The sequence below is a fragment of the Dipodomys merriami genome, unplaced genomic scaffold, assembly GCF_024711535.1.
Source record: "Dipodomys merriami isolate MVZ:Mamm:240054 unplaced genomic scaffold, mDipMer1.0.p SCAF_2, whole genome shotgun sequence".
Classification (NCBI taxonomy): domain Eukaryota; kingdom Metazoa; phylum Chordata; class Mammalia; order Rodentia; family Heteromyidae; genus Dipodomys; species Dipodomys merriami.
The window spans coordinates 117,360,082-117,377,688 of record NW_027203381.1 but is presented as its reverse complement, the minus strand read 5'-3'; the positions used below and the strand labels follow the sequence as shown (position 1 = coordinate 117,377,688).

At 39.1% G+C, this 17,607-nt stretch overlaps 1 protein-coding gene across 4 annotated transcripts in view; it reads right to left on the bottom strand.

Moving 5' to 3' along the window:
• The window catches only part of Dyrk1a (dual specificity tyrosine phosphorylation regulated kinase 1A), a 132,513-nt gene that overhangs the window by 28,397 nt on the left and 86,509 nt on the right, over positions 1 to 17,607 (bottom strand). For 3 of the 4 annotated variants that reach the window (XM_070030673.1, XM_070030671.1, XM_070030672.1), the window contains exons 3-5: positions 10,222 to 10,418; positions 6,596 to 6,715; positions 4,035 to 4,223 (exon numbers count right to left, since the gene is read on the bottom strand). In XM_070030673.1, coding sequence (XP_069886774.1) covers positions 4,035 to 4,223; positions 6,596 to 6,715; positions 10,222 to 10,418 — 506 coding nt within the window. The remainder of the gene's footprint in view (positions 1 to 4,034; positions 4,224 to 6,595; positions 6,716 to 10,221; positions 10,419 to 17,607) is intronic. The other variant, XM_070030674.1, reaches the window with a different exon arrangement.

Here is a 17,607-nt window from a genome sequence, read left to right as displayed (position 1 = left end):
ATCACCTAATCTCAATAAAGAATTTTTTTTTAAATCATTATCTGTGGGTCTTATATTAGAAACCACCTTTGGAAACATGTAACCAAGTGGCTTTGCTAACTCTATGCCTATGTACCAAGAGCGACAAGTCAGTGTTCAGATTCTGGTGGTCTCAACAACTAAAGTATTTACTGTCTTAATGACTGGCTAAATGCTAAAGCAATTTTCAATCCTTTGTTACACATTCAATATTGTTTAAAATATTAGTGTCTAGAATCTAGCCACAGAGGTTTAGAGCCCAAGAATTATTTTTAAAGCTCCCCAGAAATTCCAATGAGCAATCAGAACTGAAAACCATTCACTAAATAAGTGGAAAAACCTCTATTTGACAAGAACCTGGCATGGAGTTCAGGAAAAGTTTTGCTAAGCCATTGCGGAAGACATTTACTCTGATGAACACCACGAACACTGTATACTCACCCAGGAAGGAAACTAGCAGTATGACCTAGGGAAAAGGAGTATATTTTCACAAATGCACTATATTCCACTGCTCTAACAATAAGACCATGAGAAAATTAAGGTGAAGAAGAAAAAAATATGAGCTTTAAGACTAAGGCAAGGACAACCAGGTTCAAAGAACCTAATTAATGATGGATATAAAGTTTAATAAAACAAACAAACAAAACAAAGCACTGTTGAGAGCAATTGCCCAAATATTGTTTGCTTTCTAAAGATAGCAATCCTTATATCCATAGGGTAGGTAAGAGCTGAGCTTCAGAAATGCCTTAAAAATGTTATTATAAAGGTGATGTACAGAGGGGTTACCATTTCATAAGTCAGATAATGATTACTGCTTCATTTACCTACCTTTTGTCCCTCCATTTTAGACAGATGAACAAAAAACAAAAGAACAAATGGGGGGAAAAAAAGACACCAGAAAGTAAAAACAATGTCATCATTACCAACAACAGCAGAAAAAGAAGAAAAAAAAGGTGGCGGGGGGGGGGGGGGGGGGGGGGGGAGAGGCAGGAGACATCACTTCCGTTTTCTGGAATTCCTCTTGATGAATATTATTTGTATGCTCACAGGCACATAGGCATTGTGCCTTTGGTATCCTCCTCTAAGAGTATTCTCCTTTCGTGTCACTGTGTGTGAATGCCTAGAGTTCTGTATAATTTATCATGACCCAGTACATTTTAAAGCTAGCCTCCAAATATGAGAGAAAATATGCAGTGTTGATGATGTCTCTGAGCTTGGTTTGTTCTAGGTCCATCCATTTCCCTGTAAATGATGTAATATTATTCTAATGGCTGTGTAAAATTCCATTGTATAAAAAGCACCACATTTTTTTGATTCACTCATTATTTGTAGAGCATCTGGGATGTTTCCTAACTTGACTATTGTAAACAGTAAGCAGTGAACATGGATGTGGAAATATCTTTACAGTATCTCGTGTATGATGTTCAGGGTGGATGCCCAGGAGTGGTATGGCTGGGTCATCAGGAAGAACTATATTTAGTTTTTTGAGGAACTTCCAGACGGCTGTCCAAGGTAACACTACCACCAACAGTAGAAATGCTTTTTCTTAAGGGACTCAGATAGACAATCAGAAGCTGGTTCTGATAAAACAAGAATGCCCTCATAATAAAAGATTTCCCAAACACTGAGAAAGCCTTGATTCAGCAGGCAAAAAATGAGGTTTTAGATCAAAGAAAAGTTCCATCAAATCGTGGACTTACCACACCAGTCATTAGAACCTGAAAGAACAAGACTAGACTTACAGAGGTCTCTGAATACGCTAGCTTATATGCTTACGTATTTAATACCTTAGCTTTACCTAAGTTTAGATCTGTGGCTGCTAATGGCCTATAGTAATATGTTTGTCCAAAGCATATTTAATTTGACATATGATGGATTTTTCCTCATAGGTTGAAAAGTGGAGTATACTCAGCTTCTTTTAGCTTAGGTAAACAGAAGTAAATACATAGATTTTATAGTTTTAAAAAAGACATGAGGGTCAAGTGCCGGTGGCTTACACTTGTAATCCAAGCTCCTCAGGAAGCTGAGATCTGAAGATCACAGTTTGAAGCTAGTCATGGCAGGAAAGTCAATGAGACTCTTATCTCCAATAAGTGGTGCTATGGCTCAAGTGGTAGAGCACTAGCCTTGAGCAAAAGGCTTGACCAAGGATAGCACCCAGGCCGTGTTCAAGCCCTAGAACCGACACAGGCAAAAGAAAGAAAGAAAGAAAGAACGAAAAAAAGAGAAAGAAAGAAAGAAAGAAAGAAAGAAAGAAAGAAAGAAAGAAAGAAAGAAAGAAAGAAAGAAAGAAAGAAAGAAAGAAAAGAAGAAAGAAAAGAAGAAAGGAGGAAGAGGTGGAGAAGGAGGAAAGAAGGAAGGAGGAAGAAGAGAAAGATAAGGTTTCTTTGTTATTATATTGTTCATAGTTTTGGGTTTCCCCTTCCTTTTCAGGGGGCAAAGGTTCAGTATACAGTAGACTGATCTATATAACTGTGGGCAGGGATGGGAAGGAAAAACTGGGGGAAAGCTAAGGAAGGGGAAACATTGTGTAAAAAAAGAAAGTACTTGTTACCTGACTTATGAAATGGTATTCCCCTCTGTACAGAATTTTTTTTTTTGGAGGTGGGGTCGGTCATGGGGCCTGAACCTTGGGCCTGGGTGCTGTCCCTCAGCTCTTCAGCTCAAGGCTAGCGCTCTACCACTTGAAACACAGCACCACTTCCGGCTTTTTCTGCTTATGTGGTGCTGAAGAATCAGACCCAGGGCTTCATGCTTGCGAGGCAAGCACTCTACCACTGAGCCTCCTTCCCAGCCCCTGTACAGAATCTTAGTAATAAAATTTTATTGAAAAAAAAAAAAAAAAGACATGGGAAAACAGGAGCATCCAGCACACCTGTTGGGGCATAATGCCCGAAGACTACTTTGAAAATAATACAGCAAAAAGGGGCTAAAGACATGGCTCAAGAGGTAAAATGCCTGCCTTGTAATAGAGAACCCCAGAGTTCAAACCCAACTATTGTCAAAAATAAAGGGGGAGAAAAAAAGAGAAACATCCAATTCAATAAAAGTCATTTTGATTCCTGTTTCCTTCACTGAAAGGAAAAAAAAATCAATGAGGTATGGACTGCTCATTAATATCTAAGTAACTGCATAAAGCCTACCAGACAGATTAACAGAAAATCACATCTCAAATTTCAGAAGTTTGGCGACTGTGAGGTAGGAGGTCAGGGTGCTAACAATTAGGGAAACATGCCAGAGAAAAGGCCTTTCCAGAGTATGAGAAATAATCCCAGCACTCAGGAGGCTGGGGCAGGAAGCAAGTTTGAAGTCAGGCTGAGCTACGTAGCAGGACCCCTGTACCAAGAAAGAGAAGAAGAGGGTAAGGCTGACTCCTGATCTAGGAGACTCATCCTATTACAGGGTTTTATACTCTGTAATGGGGTGGCTAGGGGGTGGGTGTTGGGTGTTCAGACAAGGAATGGAGAGTGGTAGGTGGAGAGAAGAACCAAGAGCTAGGGGGAAAACCAGGTCCATTGTTGCTAGCCAACCTGAGTATTAGCGATGTGGTGCTCGAGAACTAAGGAAGACATTCTGAAGCCTATGTGCCACACTGGAGACCTGACAAACTAAGAGGACGTGAGGAAAAAACCCAGGGCAGAGTCAAAGTCTCCAGAAAAGTGACTGGGTAGCTACTGCAACACCAAAAAATGATCAGATAGAAACGTAAGCATCTCTAACATACATAATAAACAACTATCTATAAAGTCTAGTGAAAATATAGTATTAACTATTAGTAATTGAAATTAACCAGTACATTAGTTAACAGCTAATTTTTAAAAAGTTGAAAAAAATGTCTAGTAGAGTTTTTATACCTGATGCAGTCTTACTATCTTTGGAGAATTTTTGATTATCTTCTTACTTAAGATATCCAGTTTCAAGTATTATAAATATTAAAAGTGTGTTAATGAGGGAAAGATTTAACAATGTAACTATAAAGTTCTTTTAACAAAATTCAGTATTTTCCATTAAATTACCTGTCCAAAGGAACCTTTGCCTATCAAGGAGTCAATTTCGTAACGGTCCATCCACTTTTCTCCGTTTTTTACAATATAATCATAGTTATCATCATCGTAACCATCATTGTAAACCTTCCGCTCCTTCTTGTGACTAGAATCGTCTCCCTGGCCTTGTTGGTGTCTTCGCTTCTTTTTTGCATAGTAAACCTGGAATAAAAACATACAGTGTTAACTGTAGAATGTAAATCACTATTATACCTGCACAGGGCTAGAAGAGGGTGCTTATGAATCAAGAGTATATATGAGGCAAAGCTCTCCGAGACACCGATGAAATTTATTTTTCCATAACAAATACCAACAAATGAAATATAATTTTTCTATAGGTGGCACTTGGCTTAGAATATATTAACTGGTATAACCAATGTGAACACATATTTATGTCAATTTCACTACATAATTGTATTGGAGATACATCTGATAAACAGCTGATATTCTCTAATACATCTTTTTCAAGAAGTGTTAACGGCCCATTTACAGTTGCTTGATAAGTATAACTTCTATAGAAAAATAACCCAGACCTAGGAGGTATCTGGACAAAGTATACTAATACAATCAACAAAAGCCAAATGAAACAAATGGTGCTAGGGTGTGAACTCAAGGGGTCAAGCTTGCTACACAAGTGCTCCACTACTAACCCATGCCTCCAGATCTTTTTTTTTTTGAGGGGTCGGTCATGGGGCTTGAGCTCTGGGCCTGGGCACTGTCCCTCAGCTCTTCAGCTCAAGGCTAGCACTCTACCGCTTGAGCCACAGCGCCACTTCCTGTTTTCTAGAGGTTTATTGGAGATAAGAGTCTCACAGACTTTCCTGCCTGAGCTGGCTTTGAACTGTGATTCTCAGATCTCAGCCCCCTGAATAGCCAAAGTTACAGGAGTGAGCCACCAGCACCCAGCCTCCAGATCTTTTTTTGAGACAGGGTCTTGCTCTTGCTCATGATTCGCTGTGTTAGATTCCTACTTGCAGTTGGGATGAAGGGGGCAAGGCATCATGCCCAGCTTTCTTAACATGGGAATCTCTCAGACTTTTCTGCATAAGCTGGCCTGAAACCACAAACTCCTGAACTTAGCCTCCGAATTAAAGAAGATTTAGTGTCATTCACCATTGTCTAGACTCAATTTCTAACAATCTAATGACTAATTAAAAAAAATCCCTTTGTCCATCATCACTTGAAGTCTTAAGCCTTGTGGTAATCACTAGCAGTTTTTATATACAAATAAGGTGAACTAGGCAAGTAGTCCATGTGGTAAATGAAGAATTTTTTTTTTCTCTTTTTTGTCTATTGTGGGGTCTGAACTCTGGGCCTGAGTCTGTCCTTCAACTCAAGGCTAGCACTCTACCACTTGAGCCATAGCTCCACTTCTGGCTTTTTCTGCTTATATGATGCTGAGGAATCAAACCCAGGGCCTCAAGCATGCAAGGCAAGCACTCTACCACTGAGCCACCTTCCCAGCCCTAAATGAAGAAATTTTAACTTACATTCTGGAGAGTCATATCAGAAACGCTCTAGTTAACAAGGTGGCAAGACATATGTAGGAAGCCTTAATAAAACTACTGCTCATAGTTCAAAGTTTTGTTACTAACAATCTAATAGTAACAAAGTGACATACATTTTCAGATAATCACAAGAAAATCTGACACATTGTTCATAATACATAATATGTATATAATCTAACTTAGAAATGCTCCTGGTGGGGTGAATTCTAACTTCATCTTTACCACAATATCACAGTAGTGTAGTAACAACTGGCAGGAAACAATAAAACCTGTTGAAAGCTTGAATGGACCTAAGAAGTTGGCAGGGCATAAACCTTTAATGAGGAAGGATCCAGGACTCTCACTGGAAAAGGAAAGCTCTAGAACAGCTCACCGAAAATAATTATAGGAGCTGGAGGAGAGGCCTGAAGCAAATGGTAATGAAACCAAACCAGGCCCAACACACCAGAAAAGTAACCTCTAGTGGCAAAAAGTCAAGCCACCGGACAAGTAATTTTAAATCTTATTTACTTTCACAAAAAAGATATTTTGTATCTTACCATGAAAATATAAATGAACACAAAAAACTAAGAAAGAAAAAAAATTCCACAGACATATAAATAGTTCAAGTAAGCTAGGCCAACTGCCTACAACATGGTATTAAAATATCTCAAAGACTCTTTACAGCAGCAAAAGTAAAAAGATTCAGTTTCTATACAAATGAATTTAAGCCAAAGGGTAATATATGTAGATTTTTTTAACAGTCATTAGTCCTCTTCTTGTTTTGGAGAAGTTATACAAATAACTTAGTATATTAAATACTATTTTGAAAAAGAAAGTAACCACAATTTTCTTGTTTGCAATACTTGTTATATCTTTTCTTTTACATAGATTTAATTCTACAACCTATCATTAATTTATCAGCCTTCATAATAATCATAAATATGATTAAGTCATTAAGAACAAGTTTAGAATATTTAGAAAGGCACAATAATATAACTCAGCTCCCCCATCTATAGATAGATGCTACCATAACAAACATCTTACCTCATTAATATGCTTGTATGTTTTGATCAAGTCAACAGAAAGTTTTCTCAGGGGAGCGGTGGCTGGATCGCGGAAGGTTTGGGGCATCCGCCTCTGTAACATGACAATATCAGGCATCACCTTAAATAGACAAAGAAGACTACCACTTTAACTCTACTGTATTCATGCAATACCTCCTTCTGTACCCTGAATATATGTACTTTTAAACAAAAGCCATCCATATTAGCAGATTACAAATTCTTTGTTACTTTTCATCTGGATTCCAATGAAGACAAGATTTCAATTCCATTCTCCTAAATCTAAACAGAATTACACACACTCTCTGGTCCAAGAAACACACAGGACACTGCCCCAGAGTGCTTCTCTCCCACACAATTAGCCATTAAAAAAAAATTCTACTCAGTTACTCAGAAGGAAATCAGGTCAGGTCAGGTTTATAACAGGTGGGCAGAGTTAAATCCAACCACCAAAGGAAGTCTGCAAGTTCCTAAGGCAAAATTTCAAGGCTCCAGTGACACCAAAACACAAGTTGGTACCAGAGCCCCACGGCTGCCAACTGTTGGGTGCTAAGAAGTGCAGCTAATAGCACCATCAAACTTTATTCACTGACACACACCTGAGCCACAAACCCAGGCTCAGATGTGCATTCCTAACATTGCTCTTTGAGCACTATCCACAAAGCATCATGCCTCAGTAAACGAAGGGAAGGACCCATGGAACTTCTTGCAATCAACAGATTTTTCAAGCCAATTATATCAATGTATTAGCACACTAGTCCTCCCTATATTCTTGCCTGGCTCTTACGGATATTTCTACAAGTGAAATTTGCTGAATAAGACCCTCTTGCAAAGACGACTCAGAGAACACAGGTCAATTAGAGAGAAAGACCAACAATATAAACAACACAAACTCATACCTTCAAAAGTATCTTGAGAACTAACCCATACTAATAAAATAAAAATAAAAAAATTTTAAAAAGAAAAGGGCTCTAACTGTGCAGAACAAGAACTAATCAGCATCCCTGTGGTCAGGCACGATGGAGTTATTACAAGCATTCAGCTAGAAGAATTACCAATATTAATGTTAAATTTCCTCTGCATGAACACTCAGATTCTAAAAAAAAAAATTTTTTCAAGATAGTAAATTCACTGAATTACTGAGTAAACTATGGCATCTCTTCTAATTGTCCTCTCCTTCTTACAGCTCCAAATAAGACACAGGGCAGGACAGGTATAACACCCTCGATAATTTAACTACTGAGGAGATCTTCATAATTAATAAGACCTGAAATAATTTTCCAAATATATATTGTTTTATTCCAAAAATAATAGCAGTAGGTAAAACTAAGTTCCCTGGGAACTTAATTTATTAAGACAGTATCAGGTCTGGGAAGGTGGCTCAGTGGTAGAGCACTTGCCTTGCATACATGAGGCCGTGGGGTCGATTCCCCAGCACCACATAAGCAAAAAAGAAAAAACTGGAAGTGACGCTGTGGCTCAAGTGGTAGAGCGCTAGCTTTGAGCTGAAGAGCTGAGGGACAGTGTCCAAACCCAGAATTCAGGTTCCACGACCAGACCAAAAAATAAAAAATAAAAAAATAAAGACAGTATCAGTAATAAACATGTCAATTAATTATGTGAATGATATAAACATTTAAAGGAATGAAAAATGTTTACAGTGCATAATATATATATGTAGTTTATATGTTTATGGTTTATAACAGGTTTCCTTTTTTAATTTTTTTTATTGTGCAAATACTGTACTGAGGGTTTACAATTACATGGGCAAGATGAGTACATACATTCCTTATCAAGCATTGTAGTAGCCTCCTCCTTTGATTCCCCTTCCCATCCCTTCCCATTCCCCACAACCACCTCCCACCTGCCGCCGACCAAAGTTGTAAAGTGTTTCGACATAATGACTTGTACATCTTATTGTTGCAATGGGTCCACCTGTATCCCTATTCAAACAATTTGTTTTTGCCCTTCCCCTCCACAAATTATACCAACATCAAATACAGTGAAAGCAGGGCTTATACCGTGGGGGAGGGACATACAAAGCAACAAAGAAATCATCTTATAAATAAGTTAGAAACAATCGCATCAAAGAAAAAAAACATTTGAGTACATATCTTAGGGTTCATTTCCCTAACATCAACTTATCTGACCTTTTCTGCTTGACTCAGACATATACTAGTTATTGCAAATAAGGGAAATCATGGGACCTATGTTTCTTGGGGCCTGGCTTACTTCACTTAATATAATTTTTTCCAAACCTTTCCATTTCCTAACAAATGGGGCAATGTCATTCTTTCTGATGGAGGCATAGAATTCCATTGTGTATATATACCACATTTTCTTGATCCATTCATCTACTGAGGGGCATCTGGGTTGGTAAATAATGCTGCAATAAACATAGTCGTACTGGTAGCTTTAGTATGGTCTTGTTTGTGATCATTTGGGTAAATGCCCAAAAGTGGGATTCCTGGGTCATAGGGGAGCTCTATGTGGAGTCTTTTGAGGAACCTCCATACTGCTTTCCAAAGTGGTTGAACAAGTTTACACTCCCACCAACAATGTAGTAAGGATCCCTTCAGTCCGCATCCCATCCAGCATCTGTTGTTATATGAGACCCTTGTCCGTTGTATGGCTAGTGAAGATCTTTTCCCAATCGGTGGGCTTTCTATTGATCTTGATAGCTATGTCCTTTGCCATGCAGAAGCTCTGCAATTTTATGCAATCCCACTTATCCAACCTTTCTTTGATTTGTTGTGTTTCTGGGTCTCTATTAAGAATTTTTTTTTAATTTTGTAAGCAAAATTAAAATGCTGAGCTCTAATGCTGAGCTATGGCTCCAAGCCTTTTGTGTGTATGTGTGTTTGTGTGTTTTTCACCTTCAGACACTTAGTTTTACAGTTCATGATTGGTACTCTATCACTTGGGTCACATCTCCATTTACAGCCTTTTGCTGATTAACTGGAGATAGTCTCTTGGATGTGTCTTCCTAGTCTGGCTTGGAGTCCCAATTCTGAATATCTTTTCAATTAAAATATAGTGTTTAGCTTTTGCTTTAAAAAAAAAAGATCTTAAAATATAAACATCCTATGTTTTGCCTATCTAAAATTTCATACTATATTTAAAAATGCGAACAATTATTTCATATTCCAACTTTTCTTCCCCTGGTACCAGGACTTGAACTCGGGGCCAAGCACTCTTCCTTAGGTTCTTGGACCAAGGTTGCAATTGTTCTACCATGTTAGCCACACCTCCAGCCTTTTGCTGGTTAATTGGAGTTAATCATATAGCCAGTACGGGCTGGCTTTGAACCTCAATTTTCAGATCTTAAACTCCTCAGTAGCTATGACTGCAGGTATGTGCCACTGTCTCCCCGCCCCAACTTTATTCGTTTTTTAAAAAAATTTTTGGTTGGCCTGGGCACTGAACCAAAGCCTAATCTGAGCCATGTCCCCAGCCCTTTGGTTTATGTTTTGTTTTTGAGACTCAAACTTTGCCCGACTCCTTGCTTCTGCCTCCCCAAAACCTGGGACGACAAGGTATATACTTGGCTAACATGTTTAAAGAATAAACTGCCATGTCAACTTTGCTTCTGACACTTTGTCAACTTACCTGGTTAGTTAGAGGTTGTTGAATCTGGTCAGAATATGATAAGGCAGAAACCTGTTGGTCACTTATGTTTGGCTGGCGACGGTCACTGTACTGATGTGAATGGGGCATCTGTCCAGCCATCTGAAGGCCAGCAGCATGGAATGAAAATGACGGTGCAAGCCGAACAGATGAAGGTTTGCATGCTGAAGTCTCTCCTCCTGTGACAAGATAAATGCAGTTTAAGTAAGTACTCATGTTCTAATGTTAGTACCATTTGATGTGTCTAACAGTTGTTTATGCTAGGCCTTTCAGACATTCAATAATATTAAAACCTTTATAACATCAAACAAGATCTGTCACTAAACATAAAGTTAAATGGTGTAAGAGATACTGATTGAGTGCATATAAATTTATTGAGAAACTCTTAAGAAAAGCTTTGTATATGGCAACAGTAGAAACCTTTAAAAGTTATTTTCACAAATGAAAATTTTATCCATTAAGAACCCTAAGTCACAGTTTGATGAGAACCCCAAGTAATGGTCTCAGTTCTAGAAAAGCCTTGTCAATACATCAGTTCTTCACAAATCAACCCACAAACAGTGCTGATATGCTGCTTTGCATCTTTCCAGATATATGGCAAGCAATATTCCAGGGATCCCCAAAGCAAAGATCTGTCAGGTCTCAGCACTGACAGAAGTAAGAGCTGAACATATGCACCAGAAAGAAATACAAAAATGCAGAATTCAACGTCATTCAAAAGTGCTAAGATAACTAAGAAATGGCAAGCTGACCAAAAAGAAAAGGCTATCTATCAATAATCATCCCACAGGTAGAGGAGGACGATAATTATGGTATATGCAGGGCAGAAACAGATTAAACCTTGTGACATGGGAAACTATTGACAAGCTTACTAACAAAAGACTTTTCTTCTTGTATCCAAAAAAAAAAAAAAAACTTAACTACAAACTAAAACCAAGAAGCTAGGCACAAAATGCTTGTCAACAAATGCTAGAGCCCAAAGACTTAATGCTCCATTCTGAACGGACTAGCTATTCCAACCTCGCACCACACCATACTGACTAGTACCACACCACACTGACCAGTATACCAAGATGCTTTTCCTCAAATCTATTTTAGGTGTCCACATATACTGTGGGCTGATCATACCACCAAGAGTGCAAACTCTCAGCCAAGCTGGAGGGTTTGAAATCCCAGCTCTACTTCTTACTGCAATAATGGCATCAAATTTCCCAATAAGGATGATTCCTATCTGAAAAGGTTATTGTGAAAATATTTGCAATAGCACTGGCAATTATCAGGTATACTAACCGTACCCTGATTATATGGGGACAGCATCAGCCTCTACTTCAGTGTTGACAAGACTCAGAAAACTGAAGAGAACAAAGCTCAAAAGTCTCAAAACTTAGGGATTCTTACTTCAAGATTCTCCCTCAAACAGAATCAAAACTGGGGGTTACACAGAAGAGTAACCCTACCTGCCATGTAGCCTATCTCATACAGCCATCTATCTCCAAGGGCACTCCAAAACAACTTCTTTTCATTTGTTATAACTCACTTAAAATTACCAAAAAGATTCCAAACAACTCTTTCTCTTTATTCTGCTCATGAGCACTTGCACAGCTTTACAATGTTTTAATGTTTTTAGTGTAAAGGTGGTGTACAGAAGAGTTAACAGTTTCCATAGTCAGCTACTGAGTGCATTTCTTTTGGAACTGTGTCACCCTCCCTCATTTTCTCCCAGTCTGCATAGTTTTTCAAAGATGGCCAGTAATCCTTCTAACAAGTCTTCCACTGCCTGCCGTTGGCACTGCTTTTTGATCTTGGCTTCTCTCTCCAACATGTGTTATTAAATGACCTACACAAAATGACTAAGTAAAAGAACTTTGAACTTAAATGAGAAATGAGTTTTCTGAGCACGGCAATTTTTTCCTTTGATTCAACTGTAAGCAACTTCTGTTCAGCTTAAGAAATGAAAACTGGCCGGGCACCGGTGGCTCACGTCTGTAATCCTAGCTACTCAGGAGGCTGAGATCTGAGGATCGCGGTTCAAAGCCAGTCCGGGCAGGAAAGACTGTGAGACTCCTATCTCCAATAAACCACCAGAAAACCGGAAGTGGCGCTGTAGCTCAAGTGGTAAGAGTGCTAGCCTTGAGCTGAGCAGCACAGGGACAGCGTCCAAGCCCAGAGTTCAAGCCCCATGACCGACCAAAAAAAAAAAAAATCAGTTTTGTACAGATCCACCAACCTTTCTTTCTCTTAATTGTTGTCTTTGTGTTTTTTCTTTCAACTTTGGCTTCATTACAGTTTAGGTTAGTCTTATAAACAGAATGTTGTTTGTTGGTTTTATTTATGGTCAACATTAAGAACTTTCCTCTGTGTTCCAACTGTTTTATATCCCTTCTTTACGTTTAGCTGGATTTAATTCCTCTCTCACCTATTAGGGTTTGAACTCAGGGTCTCACAATTACTCATCTTGGTTGCTGGGTGGCATCCTCCTACCATTTAATCCATGCTTCCAGCCTAGCTGTTGGATAGTTATTTTGAAGATGGGAGTCTGATGAACTTTTCTGCCCAAGATGGCCTGGAACCATGACACTCCATATCCCAGCCTCCTGAGTAGCTAGGATTATAGTCGTGAGCCACCAGTGTCTGGCTGAGATTGAATTTCACACTTACACACACACACACTTGTAGTTGTCTTATACATTGAACTCTGAATTACTCCATTATCTTGCTGATGACTTGCCTCAACCATACATAATACAAATGTATATAAATATATAATAAATATACACATTTATTCATAAAACATTCAACCAAACATTCAATACAGATGAAATAAGACACAAGGAATTATCTGGAAGGACAAATAGGAGAATTATAAAAGAATTACAAGTAAAATGGGTAGATTCTTAATTATTAGTTATAACATCCTCCTAAAATATTTGCTTCATATCCTCAATTTAGATTCAGCCAATTATGTCTATTAAATACTGGAGGGCTACACTGGCACCACTGTGTGGGGTAACAACAAGGCATTCAGGATCTGTTACAGTGCTTCTCAAACTTAACATGCACATATCATCTCTGAATCTTGTTTAAAAAGCAGATTCTGATGCAGTAAATTGAAGGTAAGACTAGAATGTCAGCACTCCAGCGAGCCTTGGCTAACATCAACATTGCTTTTACACCCAGCATCTATAAAACAACTTGCAGTCTTACTTCTTATAAAATTGCTCTCAACTAATTCCAATGGAGATAACCCCCAAGTAAGCTGTGTTCTGACTCTGTATATCATACACTAGAGGGATTTTCCTCCAAGAGACTTACCTTCCCGCTTATATTTTTGTTTTGTCACTCACTCACTGCTCTGGGTTTTAGCTCGGGCTATGACTTGCTTAGGCGAGAGCCTTCCAGTTGGGCCATGCTCCTGGCCCTCTTTGCTTTAAGTTATTCTTTTTTTTTTTTTTTTTTTTTGGTCGGTCGTGGGGCTTGAACTCTGGGCCTGGGCGGTGTCCCACAGCTCTTCAGCTCAAGGCGAGCCCTCTACCACTTGAGATACAGCGCCACTTCCGGTTTTCTGGTGGTTTATTGGAGATAGGAGTCTCACGGTCTCTCCTGCCTGGGCTGGCTTTGAACTGCAATCCTCAGATCTCAGCCTCCTGAGTAGCTAGGACTACAGGCGTGAACCACCAGCGCCGGCTTGCTTTAAGTTATTCTTTAAACCGTGTCTTATGTTTTCCCCCTGAGCTGGCCTAGACTGCGATCCTTCTATCTACAGCCTTTTACTTTTGGGACCACAGAAGTGCACCCCCAAAGCCAACTTATTGGTTGAAATGGGGTCTTGCTTTTCCCCGAGGCTCACCTAGAACCACAATCCTGAATCCTGAAATCTTCCCAAATCTCTTGTTTAGATGGAATTACAGGCCTGAGCCCCACAGCCACCTTTTTTGGGTTGGTATTTAGAGACTAACACATATTCTTATATATATGAGTAATATATTAGGTGATATATGCTCTTTAAAAAAAATGCTATGGGCGATCTATGAGTATGGATCAACAACCATAACTATGTTTCTCACTTCTGGAAATGTTTAAGATACCTATTACATTATTTATCATAACTGATTAGTTTTTTCAGTGAAATTGAAAAACTTGTTGCCTATTCCATTTCCTAGTATGGGAGTGGAGGAACACACACACACACACACACATACACACACGCACACACACTCCCCCTATCTCCCTTCTTAGCTCTCTCTCTCTCTCATTCACTCACACACACACACACACACACACACACACACACACACACACACACACACACACACACACACACACACACACACACACACACACACACACACCCTATCTCCCTTCTCAATTGCTACGTATCAAATTCAGAAATCAACATCAATTACTTTCCTCTCATGATGCCAATATGTAAGCTATTTACTCACTTATTCTTTTTTTTTGTTTTTGGTCGTGGGGCTTGAACTCTGGGCCTGGGTGCCCTCAGCTCTTCAGCTTAAGGAGAGCGCTCTACCACTTGAGCCACAGCGCCACTTCGGTTTTCTGGTGGTTTACTGGAAATACGAGTCTCAGGGACTTTTCCTGCCCAGGCTGGCTTTGAACTATGACCCTCTGATCTCAGCCTCCTGAGCATGAGCCACCAGTGCCCAGCATCACTTTTTTTTTTTTTTTAAATGATAAAACCCCAAGAGGACAACCTAACTAATATGAGTATTTCTATTCAATCTGATTCTATAACTAAGAACATATTTATTCTTTCTAAAGTTTGTACTTTCCATTTTAATTCAAATGTTAATTTAAAAGGATTCAGTTTATCTGTTAATAGAGGTTATGTTAATAAAGTACTAGGCCAAGCCATATGAGTTGTTGCTTTGCTACAAAACTGATAGCTACCATAGCATTGTAATCTATATTCAACTAAATTTACAATTAGCCATATTAGTCTAAGAATGAATCACAATGAATGTGGAATTGTCATGGTTACAATTGCAGATGAACTTTAAAAAATTCAATTCAAAACTACCTTCAAATCATTATTTGGAGATCAACTCCAAAATTAAAACTGCTGTCATAGTACAAAAGACATGTTACAGAAAAGTATGCATGTGGCAACCTATTTGTACTTAGTATATCCTTCTGAACTATACACACTTACGTTTAACTTTTTAAATTTATAAAAATCATGTTGTAGCTGGGTGCCAGTGGCTCACATCTGTAACCCTAGATACTCAGGAGGCTGAGATCTGAGAATCATGGTTTGAAGTCAGCCAAGGCAGGAAAGTCCAAGAGACTTTTACCTCTAATAAACTACTCAGAAAACATGAAAGTAATGTAGTGGCTCAATTGATGGAGCAAAAGGTTCAGGGATAACACCCAGGCCCTGAGTTCAAGCCCCATGATGTACAAAAGGAAAAAAAAGTTATAAAACAAACAGCAAAAACTGAAATTGTTTTCTCAATGCAATCAAGTTACTATGTCCTAGTATGAAGCATGCTACTGGGAGAGTGGACAGACTGTAAGGAGAAAACATCTCTAAGACTGAGCTGAACAATAGAGCAGACCCAGAGGAAATACCAAATTTTCAAAGCCTGGGATATTCTGAGTAAAATAAAAAAGTACAAACCAGCCATTTATCTCTGATCTAAGACTGTATGGAGGTCGCAGGTCTGAATGTAGACTAGTCAGCTATCTTAAATTTTAGTTATTAACATGTTGGTAAGAGACTATTCCCTTAATCTCTATTAGGTTTTAAAGAGAAATAGCTAAACCTAAGAACAAAATGGAAGACTGAAATTGAAGTGGAAATAATTCAAGATAATTAAAGTCATAGCACCCAAGTATAAAAACTACTATAAATCTAAGGTTCTGAGATCAAATCCCCTAGATTGGGAGGAAACAAGCTTATATGATTAGAAGCCTGCAGGATCCCTAGCAACAAGACACATGAGAACTGCAGAACAAATGTGAAAGGGACAGACAACTATGATGACTAGAAATAGATGTATGGGACTGAGGACAATTGAAGGTGGGCCTACTAGTAAGTTCTGTTCACTTTTAGCACTAGTACCAAGAACAGTGCCTGGGACACAAGGCCTATATTCAATAAACATTTGCTCAGTAAAAGAGTGAACTGAATGGGTCAGGAATTTTAGCCTATGAGGAGCAAAGAAAGGGATGCAGAAAGAAGCTGAGGAGGAATAAGGATTTAAGAATTATTTTTAAAATAGGCCCACGAGTCAAAAATAAAGAAGTATTATTATCACAGTTTCCCTATGTGTTTTACTACCCAGAGCACACACTGTGGAGAGTGGCGCCGGCTCTGCACAAGGCATTTCACAGATATCAAATGACAGTGACTTCACAGTGTAGTACTAAGGAATATCTACTGTGGTGACCTCATGGAAAGGAAAATTAACCAACTTATTACCCTGTAAGGTGCCAAATTAGTACACCAGGGTCTACAGGGGAAGGGGAGTACCTGCACAGTTGCACAGGCACGCACGCAAGCACACACACACACACACACACACAGCCAAAATAGAATATTATCAGTTATACATAGACAAAATGAAATTATTCACATGAAATCTGAGTACACAGGCTTTCAGTGTCAAGTATTCATCAAAATAGTATATGAAATCATTAATAACAATGGATATAGACAAAAATATTTCCAAAGCCTATAATCTCAGACCTCCATTTTGATCACCTTAGAGTCCTAGTTAACAAACTACTTTGCTTATCATAAACAACTATAAAAACTGATCAAGGGGCTGGGAAGGTAGCTCAGCGGTAGAGTGCATGCCTTGCAAGCATGAGGCCCTGGGTTAGATTCCTCAGCACCACATAAACAGAAAAGGCCAGAAGTGGCACTGTCCAGTGGTAGAGAGCTAGCCTTGAGCTGAAGAGCTGAGGGACAGCACCCTGACCCAGAGTTCAGGCCTCATGACGAGCAAAAAAAAAAACAAAAAACAAAAAACTGATCAAAACCTGAAGTAATTGTTTGTAGACATGTTAAACATCAGGAAATGGAAATCTGTGATCAATGAGGAAAAAGGCAGTAATTCTGGCAAGCCCCACAATCACACTGGCTTTCTATATGGATGTAATTTCTACAGTGGTAATGAAGAAGAGACCCAAATAGAACAGGGCAGAGTCACTGAGCTAAGGAGAGAACTCCGGAATGCTGACTTGCTAGAAGGTATGGGGCAGCTATGAAGAGGAGCTGTTCTTTGGCCTCCCAGCTGGGGAGGAGTACTGAAAAAAGCCAGGGATTTGTTGGGGGTGGAGGGGGGCGGTGCACACTACCAAGAAGCTGCAAGCTGAGTAATTAATCCTTGAACTCACACAGGC